This window comes from Staurois parvus, unplaced genomic scaffold (genome assembly GCF_062004578.1).
Source record: "Staurois parvus isolate SC_StPar_1 unplaced genomic scaffold, SC_StPar_1.0 ptg000078l, whole genome shotgun sequence".
NCBI lineage: Eukaryota > Metazoa > Chordata > Amphibia > Anura > Ranidae > Staurois > Staurois parvus.
This window is the reverse complement of record NW_028317874.1, coordinates 11,412,814-11,432,870: the sequence shown is the minus strand read 5'-3', so window position 1 is coordinate 11,432,870 and position 20,057 is coordinate 11,412,814. Positions and strand designations below refer to the sequence as shown.

Below are 20,057 nucleotides of genomic sequence, written 5' to 3'. Positions count from 1 at the left end.
CACTCTGAAAATCAAAGTGAAAAAATGATGCAGCAGGCTAGTCCATTTTGCAGAAATTTCATTGCAGCAACTCAAAATGGTACTCAATAGTTTGTATGGCCCCACATACTTGTATGCATGCCTGACAACATTGGGGCATGTTCCTAATGAGATGGCGGATGGTGTCCTGGGGTATTTCCTCCCAGATTTGGACCAGGGCATCACTGAGCTCCTGGACAGACTGAGGTGCAAACTGGAGGTGTCAGATGGACCAAAACATGATATCCCAGAGGTGTTCTATTGGATTTAGGTCAGGCGAGTGTGGGGGCCATTCAATGGTATCAATTCCTTCATCCTTCAGGAACAGCCTGCATACTCTCGCCACATGAGGTCGGGTATTTTTGTGCACCAGGAACCCAGGACCCACTGCACCAGCGTAGGGTCTGACAATGGGTCCAAGGATTTCATCTCAATACCTAATGGCAGTCAGGTTGCCATTGTCTAGCCTCTAGAGGTCTGTGTGTCCCTCCATGTATATGCCTCCCCAGACCATCACTGACTCACCACCAAAACGGTCATGCTGAATGATGTTACAGGCAGCATAACATTCTCCACGGCTTCTCCAGACCCTTTCAAGTCTGTTATATGTGCTCAGGGAACCTGCTCTCATCTGTGAAAAGCACAGGGCACCAGTGGCGGACCTGCGAGATTCTGGTGTTCAATTGCAAATGCCAATCGAGCTCTATGGTGCCGGGCAGTGAGCACAGGGCCCACTAGAGGATGTCAGGCCCAGGGGCGGACTGACCATTGGGGAACTCGGGCACTGCCCGAGGGCCCGGGGTCAGTAGTGGGCCCCATGAGATGTCCCTGGTACCTTTTTCATAGGCTTTTTTGGGTGTGATTTGAGTGTGGGTGAGGACAAAGGGTCCCCATGGTCCCCTATTGCCCGGGTGCCCCATGAGTTGTCAGTCCACCCCTGGTCAGGCCCTCAGGCCACCCTCATGAAGTCTGTTTCTGATTGTTTGGTCAGAGACATTCACACCAGTGGCATGCTGGAGGTCATTTTGTAGGGCTCTGGCAGTGCTCATCCTGTTCTTCCTTGCACAAAGGAGCAGATACTGGTCCTGCTGATGGGTTAAGGACCTTCCACGGTCCTGTCCAGCTCTCCTAGAGTAACTTTCTGTCTCCTAGAATCTTCTCCATGCTCTTGAGACTGTGCTGTGAGACATAGCAAAACTTCTGGCAATGGCACATATTGAGGAGGAATTGGACTGCCTATGCAACCTCTGTAGGGTTCAGGTATCGTTTCATGCTACCAGTAGTGACACAGTCAGTCAGAAAAGATGAGTAGGGAAAAAAATGTCAGTGGCCTCCACCTGTAAAACTATTCCTGTTTTGGGGGTCATCTCATTGTTGCCCATCTAGTGCACCTGTTGTTAATTTAATTAACACCAAAACAGCTGAAACAGATTAACAACCCCGTCTGCTACTTAACTGACCAGATCAATATCCCACGAAATTAATTGACTTGATGCTATACTCTGAATAAAAATGTTCCTTTAATTTTTTTGAGCAGTGTATTTCAGCCAAGGAAGCTGCCATCATAGCCTCTGTTTGATCGGCAACTGCCATGGTGCTGCACATGTGATCAGTTATGACACCCACCATTTGATGGTCTGACAGTAAATACACTGAGTCCGGTTGCGGTTATCAAACTTTGTATTGAAGAAACAGCTCAAAGACACAAATAGCCCAACGGGAAGTCACCCATCTGGGAACACTCACAGTTCTATGCAATGAAAGGAGCAGGTTCTGATGGACCGACCAGAGTCTTAAATAGACTCTGCCTGATCTAAGATTGCCACCAGAATCTCATGGGGCATCAACATCCAATCGGATCAATTTTACCAGTGACCTGGGAAACCATAGAACAGGTTCCTCTTACCTTCCTCTCGCTCTGCAATGTCACTGCGGTTTGAGTGCCACTTGCAATGGAGAAAAGAGACTTTACTTGTCTACAAACGCGCATGCTGGGAATGTAACTGTTTTTTTTAACCTTAAATAGCAACTCTGAGATTACGCCACTAGCCATATTGCTGTGTGACACCTTGGAACCCACTGTTTATAATAAATTTCAGCAGTGGAGCTATATAGCAACAAGGTTCACAATGATCTGGTGTAGACTGGGTGATTTGGCCTGGGTGTGTAAAGGGAATAGTAAGGTCTTCATTTGCTGGTAACCTGTTAGATTGCTTGTCTCTTGGCAAATTCATGAATAGCATATTCAGCTTTCTTATCTCTATTCCACATTGGGTAGGTGGAACATATAGAACTGAGGAATATGCCTTTAGTAATACTTTTCAGTCCAGAGAGACTGTGCTGAGTACACAGGGGAACTGCATATTTGAATAACATTGTAATTTATTTCAATCAGGTGACAGTATTACATATACATAAAGAAATTGTTCAGGTGACATTTTTTTATACTATTCTCTGAGTAGGCAGATCAGAGGGAGGTAAATGATTAGCCTCGGGCTACAATCATTTGGCATTCAGGCCAGTAAAATATCATTATAGAAACAAATGTGAGGACCTGTCCTGTATTTTGATTTATATTTTACATCCACATTATTTTCTTGAGACACCATAGCACAATGAACTATAAACGAGTTCATATTACTGGACTCAAATGAAGGGATACAAGGTAATGGTTAGAATAATACTAATGTTCCCACCATGGTGCAGGCATACTCTAGTCTGATCATTGAACTTTACTGTTGATAATAAAACATGTGATTGCCTTAGAAGTAGGTATTAACAGGAATATGATAGAAAGGTTAACTGGTACTGGCAGAGAGCATTTACAGCTGCAATTATTCCTCTGACATTTCAATCACCTTTATCAGAAAACGTTGAAGGGGTATAACTCTAAGAAAGGTTATTTCAGTCACTTTGGTTTGCAGTCTGCCTCTGATTTCTAACATCATATGGTGCATGTTTCCATGTGCTCTGAAAGCAAAACAAGAACATACACTTTCTGAGCTGTGATATCTACAGGATTCATCCAGTTTGTATATACCTACCATGGATTACATAACTGCCCTATGTTACTGTGACCACAGTTACATTTAGTGTGTTTTGTTGCTGTATCCAGCCTGAATATCTTTTTTTTTTAATTTTCTTAGCTTTGCAGGTCTTCCCTAAGCTCAGGGGGATGGTTGCTTCATCTGTTACCATAAAGGAGGCAACAGTATTTAGAGTGTGAAGGACAATCACTGAGTTATCAATAAGTATTTGACCAAATTTGGGTCACCTTTCCAGAGTGTACTTTCCCTCCTGTGCCTCTGCCCAGAGAGGATGTCTACTTGGAGTGTCTCTCTGCTTGGACCTTGCCTCAGCCTGGGTATGTGCTGGAGGGTCAGGACTATAGCTGCTCTGCTGGAGGGTGTTAGCCAGATGGAACTAGGGAAGAAGATGCCTGCCTGATAGGCAAAATTTGTAAAGAGTCTTCTTGATGAAGGGTATTGCAGAGAAGCAAGGTAGAGACTACTTCTAGGTATTTGATCAGAGGGTCAAGAGCCAGATTTATTAGAGTGAGTCCCACTGCAACCTAAAAGCCTGTGACTGCTCTTACATGGTCATAGATCTGTCTAGTTGATCTCGCAGGGACAGAAGTTACTGAGAGGCAGCTTTTAAAGGTCCTGCTGCTTCAGAATACCTGTCCTATTTTTATACACTTTTTGGGTATCCTGCACTCCTAAACCATCTCTTCTAGAATTCATTACCAATTCTTGATGATCTTGCTTACTGCAGATCATACCGACATCCAGTCTACAACTATCAAATTGGCTAAACCTGGGACTGAACAGAAAACAATCAACTACTCCTGTGGCCATTATAGAGGGATCTTTACTGATAGACTACTAACACCAGGATTCACGATGACAGTTCTACATGAACGTGAAAACTCTGGGATCATATTCTGCCTGCTTCATCATAGGATTACATCTCAAACAAGATTCCAAGGGGTAAGATAACAAGAGGTAAGTTTCCGCTTTTGTCACAGCCAGCTGTACTTTCAGAGAAAAAGAAATGTCACACTGGTTGCAGTAGTTATTTTTTTAGTAACCTCGACAGTGTATTTTTAAGTGGAGCCTGGTCACAGAAAGTTTATGCACTGTTTTAACTGTAGTGCTGGTTGCACTTAGTTACTTTTGGTTAGAACAGGATATGTTCTTTCCACTCCATTTCAGGTCCAAAGTGAATTTCTACACGTCAAAATATCAGCACTTCAGCAACAGTCATTAAATGTATAGACTTTACGTTTGGCGCTCAATTTAGAAATAGAAGATCATTTTAAATTTAACAATTAGGAGATTAAGATAACTTACTTGGCAATACAGACAAACAGAAACCTAAGCATGAGTGGTTAGCCTTACTTAGCTTACTGAATAAGGCTAAGCTGTGTACACTTTGAATACCCAAGGTAATAAAAAAAACGATTGGCTGTTTGAAGTGGAATGAATAGGTAAACTGACTGGATAGGTAGGCTGTCAAATAATGTCAATTAGTTCATTCATCTAATATGTGTTAAAACTAGCGTTTTATTGATCCTTATTGTAACTTGAGGCACTGCACACAAACTGTGATGCACTGTGGTGCCATTCATTTGGAATACACTAAATCAATGCGCCCAAAGTGCACTATGACAGAGAGAAAAGGTACCGTTCTTTGCAGTGCACTGCATCAGAAAAGGCACTGCAGATCCGATTTTCGTGTGTTTGTTAAAACAACGAAGCACATGTATCTGAAAGTAAATGTACATGTAAAGCATGAAGCTCAATAATATGCTCCCTACTCCTCATTCCCAAGGCTTAACAGTGCTTCTTCACTTGGGAACTTGTATGTGTGTGTGTGTATGTGTATATATATATATATATATATATATATATATATATATATATATATATATATATATATATATATATTAGTGTATATACAAAAAAAAATCATATATGTATATACACATACAGTACATACCTACTTATGCACTCAATCCTACAACCTCTTCAACGATCCTTTGCCTCTCTCTGATCACCACCTTATTAGTTTTGCTCTCTCCCTGTCTTACACCACCTCTTCTTCCAACTGTCTAGCAATTACCCACAGAGGCCTTTGCCACTTTAACCCTTCACTTCTCTACTCTGCTACTGACCACCTGTATGACAAAATATAATAGATCCTCTCCACCCTGGACCAGCTCACCCCTCTATCTACACACAGATTGAGGCCCTAACCCCCACAACCCTGGCAGACAGACGATATCAGAAGTCTTAAAAAATTCAGCTGCGTTCTTGAGCATCTTTGGCATAAGACTAAGCCTCACAAAGACTTCAACTTGCTTCCACATTGCCAAGCAGACCTATTTTATTTCTCTCATTAACACCTTCTCCTCCAGACCCCGTCAACTCTTCTATACCTTTAACTCTCTACTTCGTCCTCCACCACACCTCCACCCACTAACTCACTCACTGCCCAGGAGATGGCCAATCACTTCAAGAATAAGATTGATAACATTTTTGTGAAATCTCCACTATACAGATATCCCTCCCCCATCCAACATCCCATGTCCACAGGTACACTCAACACTTCCCTTATTCAACTCTGCTACTATAGATGAGGTTGCTAAACTTTTCACCCACCTAACCATCTGTCCCCTGGACCCTATTCACTCTGAAATACTGGGGTCACCCTCTGACTCTATCCTACACTCTCTAACTCACATCTTCAATCTGTCCCTCTCTTCTTGCATTTTCCCCAACACTCTAAAACATGCACTAGTCACTCCCATACTTAAAAAGCCTTCCTTGGACCCCACCAATCTTTACAACCTACATCCCATATCCTTGCTCCCCTTTTTCCTTCAAACTCCCTGGCCACCTCATTAAGAATCACCTTCTTAATCCCCTTCAGTCTGGAATTCACCCTCAACACTCAACAGAAACTGCTCTCCTAAAACTCACAAACAATTTACTAACAGCTAAAACCTATGGACACTATTCTGTACTCCTACTTCTGGACCTTTCGACTGACTTTGATATGGTTGACCACCCCCTCCTCCTCAAAAAACTTTATTCCTTTGGTCTCCATGACTGTGCTGTTCATTGGTTCTTATCCTACCTATCCCACTGCACCTTCAGTGTCACTTACAATTCTACTTCCTCCTCTCCTCTTCTTTTCTCCATCAGGGTCCCCAAAGGTTCTATCTTGGTGTCATGTTTCACATGACTGTCATATGCCTTTAAGTGTTTCTATATTTTGTTTCTGCTCCTCCCTTTCCTTTGGTTTAGTTAATGCTGTAAAGATAGCCCTCCCTCTTTCCCAGAAATGCATTGCAGCTCTAGCCTCATGTCATGAAGTAGATCACATTATGATCTTTTGACCTATCAAATGTTCATTGTTGTAAGATTCTCTCAGTTTATGGAATAAACTTCACAAGATCTGCAAGATATCATTCTGATTGAGTCACTGACTGTGGTATCCACCTGAGGTTGAAGTTATCGCTATCTCATCACAACTGTAAGTTACAGAGATCAAACTATCAATGCTTAGATTGGAGAGACAGAACACTCGGACCTCTCCTATTCTCGATCTACACCTCCTCCATGGATCAGCTGGTAGCCTACCATGGCTTTCAATATTATTTCTATGCTGGCAACACACAAGTCTATCTCTCTACCCCTCAGCTCACAACATCAGTCTCTTCACGCATCACAAACTTACTGACTGAAATATCAGACTGGATGTCACACCACTTCCTCAAACTCAATCTATCTAAAACCAAGCTCTTAATATTTCCTCCCCCACGTGCCCCTTCCCTTGACTTCTCTGTCAATATCAGTGGTACAACCATCAACCCGTCCCCGCATGCCAGGGTGCTAGGTGTAATCCTGGACTCTGAACTCTACTTTCGGCCCCACATTCAATCACTTTCCAAAGATTGCTGTCTCAACCTCCACAACATCTCCAAATATGCCCCTTCATAAACAATGACACCACAAAGCTCCTAATTCACTCCCAGGTTATCTCTCGCCTCGACTACTGCAACTCCCTCCTCATTGGCTTACCTTTACATAAGCTATCCGACCTCCAATCCATCATGAATGCTGCTGCCAGGCTCATCCACCAAACATTCAGTGTCTGTATTGAATTGTATCGTGACTATACTGTTTGCCCTCACATTGTAAAGCACCGCTCAAACTGTTGGCACTATATAAATCCTGTATAATAATAATAATATACAATATATATATATATATTACTGTATATCTAATAATAAAATGGATTTCCTTTACACTACCTCTGCCTTTTCAGGTGTTTTGGAACTCTAAGTTCCAGCATGTCTTACCAACTAGAAGAGCTTGTAGTTCCATAACAGATGGATAGCCACAGGATGCCAACAATATGTGCAGGCTTTCAGTTAGAACAAAAAGCAGTCCCTAGGTGTTCCCTTTTCATCTTCCCTTTTCTCTTTATGCACAAACAAGAATTAAAGTATAATGAGTCATACCTCAAAATCCACATCACCTAAGCAGCTGAATGTTAAATATGGACCAATAATCATCAGCACATCTTCTTTGCTCTCATTCTGAATTGTGAACTTAGGCAGGAGCGGATCCCATTTCTGGACAATGTAGCCAACAGTTGTACCTGGAGGAACTTGTACTTCCAGCTAAAATAAAAAAAAATATCTTGTAGTTTCAACAAATATTAAATCAAGGATGCCTAAATGAAAAGTGCATCTGAAACAGCAACTTTCAATACCCTTCAAATTAGCATTGCACCAAGGAATATCGTCATGTTGATTCGCTTGTCAAAACAAATCATTCCACAATAGCCGTCCCCTGAGATATGTCCATTAGAAAACAAAGAAAGCTATAATTTATTCTGGATGTGTCAAAAATCATCACAAATGTAGAAAAGTGTTTAATTGTGCAGGAAAATTTAATCACAGAAAGCTCAGCACATTTGAAGGGAAGTGGCAGGCACATAAGTCGCACATACAAATTTATGTTTAAAGCACTCGTCTGCTATACTACTGATTTATGTCTATAGGTTCTATTATTTAAAATTAAATTGAAAATTTATGCAGCATTTGGATTTGCAGAGTTTCATTTACTCACTTGAAGAACAGGCCACCTAAAAATTATATTTCTCTTTTGGATGGATGCCATTGGGTTGATCATCCACCATGTGCTTTTAATCCCTTAGAGAAGAAAAAACAAGGCTTTTGCCCTTAAAGGAGAACTCCAGCCAGAAATAAAAAAATAAAAATAAATAGCCCAATAAAAGATTAAAAAAAACAGCTGTTGTTGCAATAGTCACCATCAGTCCAGCCACAGTACGTTTTTCTGCCACTAGAAGTCCAAAGCCCTATGACCAGATAATCCACTCACTTCTTCTACACCAAGGTCATTCTGGAACCATTTTAGCCTGTTAAAGGTAAAAGCAGATGCAGCACAATGATGGACTCATCTCCCTGTCCCTCTGATTTCTCTTTATTTATCTGATTTATCAGCATGCTTTATGAACTGATTGGCTCCTTGTGCTTCTTTCCCTCACACTACAGCTCTGCTAAACAGGGGCTGCAAGAAGCTGAATCAGGGACTTATACTACTTGCAGTTACAAACACATTTAATGATAAGCTGCAATAATTTGTGTCTTTTAAATGTGCCTAAAGTTCCAAACCTCACCCACTTGCTTTACTTGGCTGTCTCATTGCCAGCTTTACCCACTCTGTTTAAAAATGTACTAGTCTTATGTCTGTTTAAAAAGAACCTTTGGACGGATCCAGAGCAGGTACATTCCCAAGATAATATCTTATGTTTGGCTGTACTTGGCCTTTACAAAATGTATTGGTTTCATGTATGTTAAAGGAAAACCTCAGTAGGGCTCCAGGTATGGTGCAACAAAATATAAAAGAAAAATTCATGCTAAATACTCAGAGATCCTAATTTCCAGTCTGTCTGATATCCATGCTAAACTGCATGCTTAGTGCATATGGTTGCAGGTAAATATTTTACTAAATGGCTCTGAATGTAAGCCTACAAAAATGCTGGGCATTGTATTTCATGGTTCATGGTTCCCGCCCTGAAGCACAATGAAAATCTTGATAAAAGTGAATTAAATGGATAATATAAAACTGACAATAAAAGTAAACTGGTTGGTCTTTCCAAGTTTAAAGTATAAATGCACACAAAAATTCAACATTGTCCATGCAACCTGTAAACAATTGCTATATGATGTGTTGATGAACATAATTACTGTTTTCGGCAAGACTGCATTAACCTTTCTGTCTTTGAGTACATCCAGATGTGCCTTGAAAAATTTGTTCCTGGGACAGCACATCTTGCAAGACAAGCTTGCACAATGGGGCACAGACTACAATCAAACCTTGTTCAAACTTTTAAGCTGGCCACAAACTGATCAAAGTAGCACTTCCACCTAGCAGCACAAGGGTCATCAGTTTGAACGCCAACCACAGAATTATATGGTGTTTGCATGTTCTCCCTGTGCCTGCTTGAGTTTCCTCCCAGTACTCCGATTTCCTCCCACATCCCAAAGACATGCTGGTAGGTTAATTGGCTGCTGCCTAAATTGGCCAATGAATGTATATATGTATGTGATGTAGGTATCTTAGATTGTAAGTTCCTTGATGGCATTCCTTGTGAATGTACAATATATATTTTAAAGCGTTGCATAAATTGTCAACGCTACATAAGAACCTGTAATAATAATAAAAATTATTCCGGCTCAGCAAGGACTTGACAAATTTTGATCAGTGTGTGGCCATCCCTACTTAAAAGAAGTAGATCATTTGAATGACTTCTGGTAAAGGGACATGCTAGAAACCTTTTGTCGATCAGCTGATCAGTGTATTCTGACAGTGGCAGGTCCTGCTGACATAACACAATGTAATGGTAGGGGGATTTCTCCATCCAATTCATTTGAGAGGATGATGGAATATGTCAGGTTTTTTTTTTTCGTTCAGTCCAATAGCTGAAAAATAAAACTACCCATGTATAGCCAGATTTACCCACTCTATCCAAAACATATTTTTTACTGGAGTTCTACTTTAAATGATAGAAAATGCTACTGAGAACTCAAACTGCGTATATATCATTCAAGCAGAAACCAAGATCAAACTCTGCATTATAGTTATCTTTCTCTTACCAATCTCTCTAGCTTTATTTCTGGAGACAGTGAAGAAAAAACTATTGTACAAATTATTTCAGACACAAAGTAGAGGCATTGCATTGACTTGGCCTTTGCAAAAGGGCAGAATTCAGCTACTGTGGTCTAAAATATTTTGCAACGTTAACTATTATAATTGGGATATGACATTTGAATTTATCTCTGATACATTCAGTACTGCACTACAGGGTCCAACACAGCAAAGCTCTTGGCATTAAAAGAACAACAAAGGAAATATGTGCCTTATTATATAGTTCCCAAATTAGACTGCAGGCATAAATTACATTGTCAAGCTGCAAACCTCCCTCTGAACCTGTGTGCAATGCTAAAGAATAAACCAATGACTTCATCAAATCTATGAATGTACAGTACATTAAGGTATTTAGTTGCTTATGTATTTGGAGAGATTATCAGAGATTTTATGGGCAGATGTCCCAGAGTATATACAGTGGGGATCGAAAGTTTGGGCACCCCAGCTAAAAATTTGTATTAATGTGCATAAAGAAGCCAACGAAAGATGGAAAAATCTCCAAAAGGCATCAAATTACAGATTAGACATTCTTATAATATGTCAACAAAAGTTAGATTTTATTTCCATCATTTACACTTTCAAAATAACAGAAAACAAAAAAATGGCGTCTGCAAAAGTTTGGGCACCCGGCAGAGTTAATATCTTGTACTGCCCCCTTTGGCAAGTATCACAGCTTGTAAACGCTTTTTGTAGCCAGCCAAGAGTCTTTCAATTCTTGTTTGAGGTATCTTTGTCCATTCTTCCTTACAAAAGTCTCCCAGTTCTTTGAGATTTCTGGGCTGTCTGTCACGCACTGCTCTTTTAAGGTCTATCCATAGATTTTCAATTATGTTGAGGTCAGGAGATTGTGAAGACCATGGCAAAACCTTCAGTTTACGCCTCTTGATGTAATCCCCCGTGGATTTCAAGGTGTGTTTAGGATCATTATCCATTTGTAGAAGCCATCCTCTCTTTAACTTCAGCTTTTTCACAGATGTCATCAACTTACCATCCAAAATTTGCTGAAATTTTATTAAATCCATTTTTCTTTCTACTCGTGAGATGTTCCCTGTGCCACTGGCTGCAACACAACCCCAAAGCATGATTGATCCAACCCCATGCTTAACAGTTGGACAGAGGATTTTTTCATTAAATTCTGTGCCCCTTCTTCTCCAAACGTACCTTTGCTCATTCCGGCCAAAAAGTTCAATTTTAACCTCATCGGTCCACAGAACTTGTTTCCAAAATGCATCAGGCTTGTCTATATGTTCATTTGCAAAGTTCAAACGATGATTTTTGTGGTGAGGACATAGAAGAGGTTTTCTTCTGATGACTCTTTATGAAGACCATATTTGTACAAGTATCTCTTTTTAGTGGAATAGTGTACCACAACTCCAGTGTCTGCCAGATCTTTCTGGAGGGATCGTGCAGTCAAACGTGGGTTTTGAATTGTTTTTCTCACAATCCTGCGAGCTGTTCTGTCTGATATTTTTCTTGGTCTTCCAGATCTTGCTTTAACTTCCACTGTTCCTGATGACTGCCATTTCTTAATTACATTCCGAACAGAGGATATTGACATCTGAAAACGCTGTGCTATCTTCTTATAGCCTTCTCCAGCTTTGTGAGCGTCAACTAGTTTCAGTTTTCTAGACAACTGCTTAGAAGAACCCATGGTGCTGATTGTTGGGGCAAGGTCAGATGAGTCTGGGCATTTAAAACCTTTGAGATTGACATCACCTGGTCTTCCCAGACGATGATTGAGAACAATCCATGACACTGGCAGGTCTCAGCTTTGAAAAGGGGGCAGTACAAGATATTAACTCTGCAGGGTGCCCAAACGTTTGCAGACGCCATTTTTTTGTTTTCTGTTATTTTGAAAGTGTAAATGATGGAAATAAAATCTAACTTTTGTTGACATATTATAAGAATGTCTAATCTGTAATTTGATGCCTTTTGGAGATTTTTCCAAATTTCGTTGGCTTTTTTATGCACATTAATACAAATGTTTAGCTGGGGTGCCCAAACTTTCAATCCCCACTGTATATAGGCAGTGGGATATCTGGCCATCTTTGTGCCCATTGTGGACCTTCTGATTCTGTCAACAGTAGGATTTAGTGCTGAGAACATTATTCCCTCACCTCCACTGATAATGCAGCAGTTGGCTATTGGCCACAAGAAGACATTTTAAAATGTTTGACAACCTTTTATCTGTAATAGCAATTGTCTGACAACTGGAGTCATCCATTAAAGTACATCCCCTAGCTGCAGTCGATGGTTACATCATCCTAATTTATCATGTTATGCATGACCAGAATTGGATATGAATGATTTGCTTTTATAAAAGAGACTGCTGTAGTCAGTTTAGACTTAGGGCTGAATGGTTGCATCCATAAAGACACTTCTGGTTATCACTGGAGCTTACCACTAAGTCCTAGCCCTCACATCCCTACTGGATCCTTACTATGATGGGCTAACTCAGGGACCAATAGCAATGCACAGGTGTCAGGAGAGGGCAGATAAACTAAAGGAAGTATATACAGAAAGTATTGTAGAGCAACCTATATACAATTCACCAAATAAATAATGTCCATAATAAAAAATAAAATCCGTATAAAATGCCTTCAATCACTAATGTTATAAGGTGCCATATGTCTTCCAAATGTCAGAAAACAAGTTGTGTCATGTGTGCCTCCACCACATATAACATATATTTGCTCACCTCCAAGATTTTGACCTCAAATTGCTCTGAGTTATTTCCAAGGTAAGATGCACACTTCAGGATTTTCTCTGTTGCATACACTGCTTACACTCATAAAAAACATGTAAAGGCAAAAAAAGGACCAATAGTTCTCTGTTAGTGATGGCCTAAACACCCCCCTGTTCAGTTCGCGGTTGAACATTTGAACCTAATGAATGTTTGACCACGAACTTCGAACTTAATTCAAGTCTATGGGACTCGAACTTGTAAATTCAAAAGTGCCCATTTTGAAGGCTTATATGCAAGTTGTAGGCCATAAAGGGGTATGGGGACTCACTGAGGGACATGAATCAGTGAAAATTTTTTTTTCAAAAAGTACAGTTTTTAAAGGGGCAATCTTTTTTCATTGCTTAAAGTAAAAAAAATCCTGTAAATATCATGCCTGGGGGGTCTCCTTAAACTACTTGCAAAGCTGTACATCTGTATAATGTATAGAACCAGCTGCAGCAGGACTGAAATTTTTTTTGAAAAATGACAAAAAAAAAATGGGGGTCCCCTCCAATCCATAACAGACCCTTTAGGTCTGGTAGTAAGATTAGGAGGTATCCCACAGTAAAAATGTATTTTAAAAAGTGTGTGGGGATCCCCCTAGAAGCAATACCAGGCCCTTTAGGCCTGGTAGGACTTTTAAGGGGAACCCCACCTCCCAAAATGGGGGGGAAGTGCATGGGGTTGCTTCTAAAAGCCGTACCAGGCCATTTAGGCCTGGTAGGACTTTTAAGGGGATCCCCACCCCCAAAACATGGGGGAAAAAAGTGTGGAGTCCTCCCTAAATTCCTACCAGATCCGAGCACAAGTTTGGCAGGGCAGGAAAGGGGGTGGGGACAAACAAGCACCCCCCCGCTTCCTTCAGCTTACCAAGCAACATGCCCTTGGCATAGGGACGATGTCTCTTCCCCACAAGGGCCTCTTTCCCACAACCCTTTCCCAGTGGTTGTAAAGGTCTGTGGATAGGGGAGCTCATTGGCATCAGGGTACCCCTTTAAATAAGGTGGCACCCTGATGCTGCCTGCCCTCTTTTGAATGAGTGAGGGGTAATTGCACCCCTACCCATTTACTGAAGGGTTAAATTGTGAAAAAATAAAGGCGACAGACTTTTGAAAAAATCCTTTATTGAACTGAAAACAAAACAACACTTTATAACAAGTCCTTTATTTAAAATTAATAATAAAATGGTTCCCTCACTGTAATCCATCGTCAATCTCGGCGTTCAGTGTTGTCATGACAATGCCAACTCGCCGAAAGAAATATAAAGCCTGAAGCCCGTCGATCTGTCTGACTGACCAATCTGACAGGTCTGACAGTTGCCGGTCAGATGTAAACAATTAGGCAGAGCTAGCAGTAACATCACCACTTGCTCCGCCCAATTGTGATGTGATTGGCCAAAGCAATGCACCTGACCTGTGGTCAGGTACATTGCTTTGGCCAATCACAATGCACTGTGAGATCGCAGTGCATTGTGGAGTGCGGTGTGCCCACCGAACGCTTTTACTGTTTGTGTGTTTGCCAATCACACGAACAGCCGATGTTCAAGTCGAACATATGTGCGCCATGAACATCAAGGACATCACTACTCTCTGTATATAGTATTTAATGGTACCAAAAGGATTAAAAACACTTACATAAAAAAGCACATTAAAACAAATAAATCACCCACAAACTTCACCATACAGCAATCAAAATGTCCACAGGATACCACCACTAGTGTGGCGCCACCCCTATAAACGTTATGTCCATGGGCAGGACTTGCACATCATTTCTGTACTTTGCACTGCTCTATTGGAGAACCATACATGTGTACAATACATTTTTTAAATAAATAAGCATATAGGGCAGAGTATGTTCTTTTACATCCCACATATCTGTCAGGCACCATGTTTTTGCTTGGAGCAGGTGCACAATTTCAAGCTGTCAGTGTGTGTCACAGTGAGCCACGCCCCCAACATAGTGGCGTCATTACTAGCTACTTCCAAAGGTTGCAGAAAGCTCCAGGAAGCCACTGAGCCACTGTATCCACGCTGCATCCTGACAGTTCTGGGTACACTCTCCATTCTCCGTACACAGCCTGACTGCCTGCCTGCTGAACTCTTCATGGTTCCCACAGCATTCTGGAGATGATTCTACACCACTGATGTGCCTTTATCACCATCAATGCATCTTGGCCAGTGATTTTGTTTCCTACTCATTTGAAGGTATATTCTCCTTGTTCACTGGTATTACAAAATCTATTTAGAGTGTTGGTCAACAATAGATAAGTGACCACTGGCCAGTGGTAGTAAACTGTACTCTCTAACAGCCCCCAGTGTATTTACCATTAGTTAGGGCACTCCTTAGACATGAACTCTGCCTCTATGATCCAGGTTTTTTGGATGTAATCTGTTTAAAGAACAATTGTTACACTGCCTGCAATTTGTATTACTAGTGCACACTGCACTGTTTAAATTGTTGTAGTTTATCGTTATTGCTGTTGTTTTTCTTTGCTGGGCATTTAACCCTTCTCTTAGCCTCAAGGTGTGTTGGACAGTATGGTACCATTTAGGTGATTGTTAGCATCAAGAACAGTAGGGTATTGTGACAGACCGGCTAGCACCCTAACTGGGTGTCTCCACCAAACAGTGTCTCCTGCCCTCCAAACCCTTCCAGCAGACCGATAGTTAATACCAGCCCTTTACCCCATGCCTCATACACAGACAAGATGTTGAGGTGAAACCAAAGGAATAACTGTTTATCCAAACTCAAATACTTACTTTATACCTCCAGGAGGACATACCTCTCCTGGGGATATTAGCATAGATAAGATAAGATGTACGAGAAGTAAAAACATGACAATGCAACCTTTAAACACTAATATAAACAACAGCTAGACATCTAGACAAGTCTTGTTAGTATAGCTAATAGTCACAGGAATTCCCCACCCTGCTTCCCTTCTCTATGTGATGGAAAACATGTCCACAAAAAGTCTTAATTAGCAATGTTGTGCACACCAGAATGCCCAGAAACTGTTCCACAGCCCCAGATACATAAAGTACATTACACCACTTTTACCTACATGTCCCACCCCAGATCCAGCTCAGATCTAGGTTACCAAGTGGCACATCTTCGGCAGAAATAATATAAAAAGGTAAAAATATAAAGTTGGTAGTAGCCAGGGCGAAATGAGGACCAACTGGGGCAAGATAAGAAATATACCCAAGAAGAGTTCCATATCTCCATCTGGTGAATGTTTGTCTGCATGATTAATCCAACACAATGTTCCCACAGACGCACCACTCTTCTGGGGACTTCCTGGGCACATAATCCCAGTAGATACTCCCGGCCAGTCAAAGGGTTTCAGAACCCAGCTCTCCTCCATGCTCCATCCAGGAGAAGCAGACAAAATCCCTGGTGGTCTCCTCTATTGGCCATAATCAGCGGGTGGAAGACAAGCCCATAGTCCCTTCCAAAAGCCCCTGTCCTGGTTGGGTCTGTCAATCAAGCACCTAGGAATGCAGACTGCTTCTACAAACATTTGTGAAAGAATGGGTCGCTCTCAGGAGCTCAGTGAATTCCAGCATGGTACCATGATAGGTTGCCACCTGTGCAATAAGTCTGTCTGTGAAATTTCATTGCTACTAAATATTTTACAGTCAACTGTTAGTGGTATTATAACAAAGTGGAAGTAATTGGGAACAACAGCAACTCAGCCATGATGTGGTAGACCACATAAAATGACAGAGCGAATTCAGCGCATACTGAAGCACACAGTGCACAAAAGTCGCCAACTATATGCAAGTCAATAGCTAAAGATCTCTAAACTTCATGTGGTCTTCAATTTAGCATAACAACAGTGCACAGAGAGCTTCATGAAATGGGTTTTCGTGGCCAAGAAGCTGCATCCAAGCCCTACATCACCAAGTGCAATGCAAAATATTGGATGCAGTGGTATAAAGCATGCCACCACCGGACTCTAGAGCAGTGGAGGTGTGTTGTCTGGAGTGATGAATCACTCTTCTCTGTCTGGCAATCCGATGGATATGTCTGAGTTTGGCCATTGCCAGGAGAATGGTACTTGACGAGCTGCATTATGCCAAGTGTAAAGTTTGGAGGAGGGGGTATTATGGTGTGGGGTTGTTTTTCAGGGGTTGGGCTTGGCCCCTTAGTTCCAGTGAAGGGAACTCTTAAGGCATCTGCATACCAAGACATTTTGGACAATTTCATGCTCCCAACTTTGTGGAAAAAGTTTGTGGATGGCCCCTTCCTGTTCCAACATGACTGCTCATCTCTGCACAAATCAAGGTCCATAAAGACATGAATGAGCGAGTTTGGGGTGGAGGAACATGGCTGGCCTGCACAGAGACCTGACCTCAACCTGATAGAACACCTTTGAGATGAATTAAAGCAGAGACTACAAGCCAGGCCTTCTCGTTCGACATTAATGCCTGACCTCACAAATGCACTTCTGGAAGAACGATCAAACATTCCCATAGACACACTCCTAAACCTTGAGGACAGCCTTCCCAGAAGAGTTGAAGCTGTTATAGCTGCAAAGGGTGGGCCAACTCAATACTGAACCCTACGGACTAAGACTGGGATGCCATTAAAGTTCATGCGTGTGTAAAGGCAGGTGTCCCAATACATTTGGCAATATAGTGTATATATTATACACTATATACATATATATTATTGGAAGCCATGGACACATGGGGAGACCATGCTAAGATATATTTTATCATTAGGAAAGAGGTTGGTTGGAAAATCTATTAGGCCTGTTATAGCTGGCATGCATGTATTTAATAATTTATGCCATATAGAATAAAGTGGGGCAGCTCAGTGGTCAGTAATTGACAATGCAATAGTCCTGATTAGATGTTGACCAAACATTTGTAGAATGGAGTTTCAGGGTTATTGCAGTGTTTCATCCAGGTGCCCTGGATTCCTCGTATGCCTCAACAACCTTTTAATAGGTTACCCTTTAAGGTCCTTGTGAGCATGCACTGATGTGATATGTTACATGACTGATACCTAGTTACTATACTGGGTAAATTAATGTAATTCTTGACAACTCTGTGGTGTCCTTGAAGAGCATCCTCTCCTATTGTAAATGATAGAGAATGTCAGTATATACAGATATTTTATTTATTTATTAAATGGATTACATGAATAGTCATTTAAGTGTATCTATAGTAAAAATTTAAAATTGTTATACTCTTTTACACATTAAAAAATTCAAAATAAACAGCAGAGGTGAAGCTGCAAAGCATGCAGGCAATCCTGGAAGTTGTGGAAATAGATGACCAGCAGACAGGCAGAACTCACAGCATGAAAGAAGTTTTTTCAAGATAGCTTATATTGGATTGTCATATGTAACTATTGTTTGAATTACTGTTATAATTCTGTTGTTATAAAATGAAAGTGCAAGTGTTTCAAGATTCTGCATTGGCTGTTCTACAAATAATTTCTATATGGATAGTTCTTTTTTTTTTTTTTCATAAAATGTTGGACTAGTTTTGGACATGTGTAGTCTAGAACTACATGATGTATGTATGGCATAAGAGGCTGACCATTTGGAAACTCGGGCACTGCCCGAGGGCCCGGGGTCAGTGGGGGGCCCCATGAGATGCCCCTGGTACCTTTTTCATAGGCTTTTTTGAGTTTGGGCAAGGACACAGGGGCCCCATGATCCCCTATTGCCCGGGGGCCCCATGAGTTTGTCAGTCTGCCCCGAGGCATACTATTTATGCAAAAAGTTTTTACTTAAATATTACACTGTTCAACAGGTAAAAAGTTTTGGGCATAAAATTAGCTAATCTTACATAATTTTGGGGTGCTGAAAACGAAAATGACCCTAAAAAATGTTGATTGGCTCTAGTTTCCATGATATATTCACCCATCTAATGACGTAAGCCATTCAAAATTATGATGCAACTTCAGCTGCATATTGCGCAATTGATACTGGTGACCAATAGAAAATTGCATGTATACTGAGATGATGCAATATTAGCCTTTAATTGCATCACTTCACTGCATAAAATCTGCAGTATCTGTAGCTGATTGTAGTTCGACAGCGTCTTTACATTTCGTTTTATGCTTATATAGGCTACTCAGTAATGCCTTGAACTTGTGTGAATAAAGCAGATAATTTCTGCTATATCTGCGGTGAAATAACTTTTATCTCACAAAAAAGGAGGATAACAGGAATGATTAAGAAAGCCTACAACTTGTATTTTGGCTGCAAGATAGGAGACCAGGACAAGAGCTGGGCACCACATATATGCTGCAATTCTTGTGGGACGGCACTGGAGCAATGGTTGAATGGAAAAAAGGCATCTATGCCTTTCGCTGTGCCAATGATTTGGAGAGAGCCAACAGATCATGTTAGTAATTGTTACTTTTGTATGGTGCCTCCAATTGTAAAAGGGCTAAATAAGAAGAAAAAGTTATCTGTGCACTATCCAAATATTCCATCAGCAATACGTCCAGTTCCTCATGGAGAGGGGCTACCAATTCCTAAAGCACCAGAATCCTTCGTGGTTGAGTCAAGTGAGGAAGAACCTGAAGCGTGTAGTCACGTGCAGTTGTAAGAGATAGCCCTTTCCTCAAATACAAGAGAAAAGCCAAGAGAAGCAAAACCGACACAAACTGAAGACAAAACTAGTGAGAATCCTAAGTATTAAAATGATTCAACTTAGCTTATGGCTATAATTTTTCTTGGTAATCCTATGCAATATATTATGCCATTTAGGCTTTGTTATGTAGTCAATATCACTTGCTTTATATTTGTGGAAAGACATCTATCTATATAATTATTGTGCATTATGTAGTCATTACGCCTATAGTAGAAAACTTTCCGTTTACAGAAAAACTAGAGCCAATTGACAAATTTCATTGTTATATTTGAACTCAGAATGTGAAATTCATTAAGAAATGGATCCTTTTGTTTCCAAAACTGGCAAAAAATAAAAATTTGTTGAACAGTGTTATTCTATTTAAACATTAACTTTGCAATCATTAAACTGATGTCATGAAAGTCCCATAATAAAAGTTTTATATTGGCAAGTGTTATATTAGAATTCACA

The 20,057-nt window shown here is 40.8% G+C and overlaps 1 protein-coding gene across 1 annotated transcript in view; it reads right to left on the bottom strand.

Annotated features, from left to right (window-relative positions):
- Positions 1–20,057, bottom strand: part of LOC149469262 (phospholipid scramblase family member 5-like) — a 96,789-nt gene that overhangs the window by 59,519 nt on the left and 17,213 nt on the right. The window contains exon 5 of the mRNA XM_089669550.1: positions 7,550–7,711. Within this exon, the coding sequence (XP_089525676.1) occupies positions 7,550–7,711 (162 nt within the window). The remainder of the gene's footprint in view (positions 1–7,549; positions 7,712–20,057) is intronic.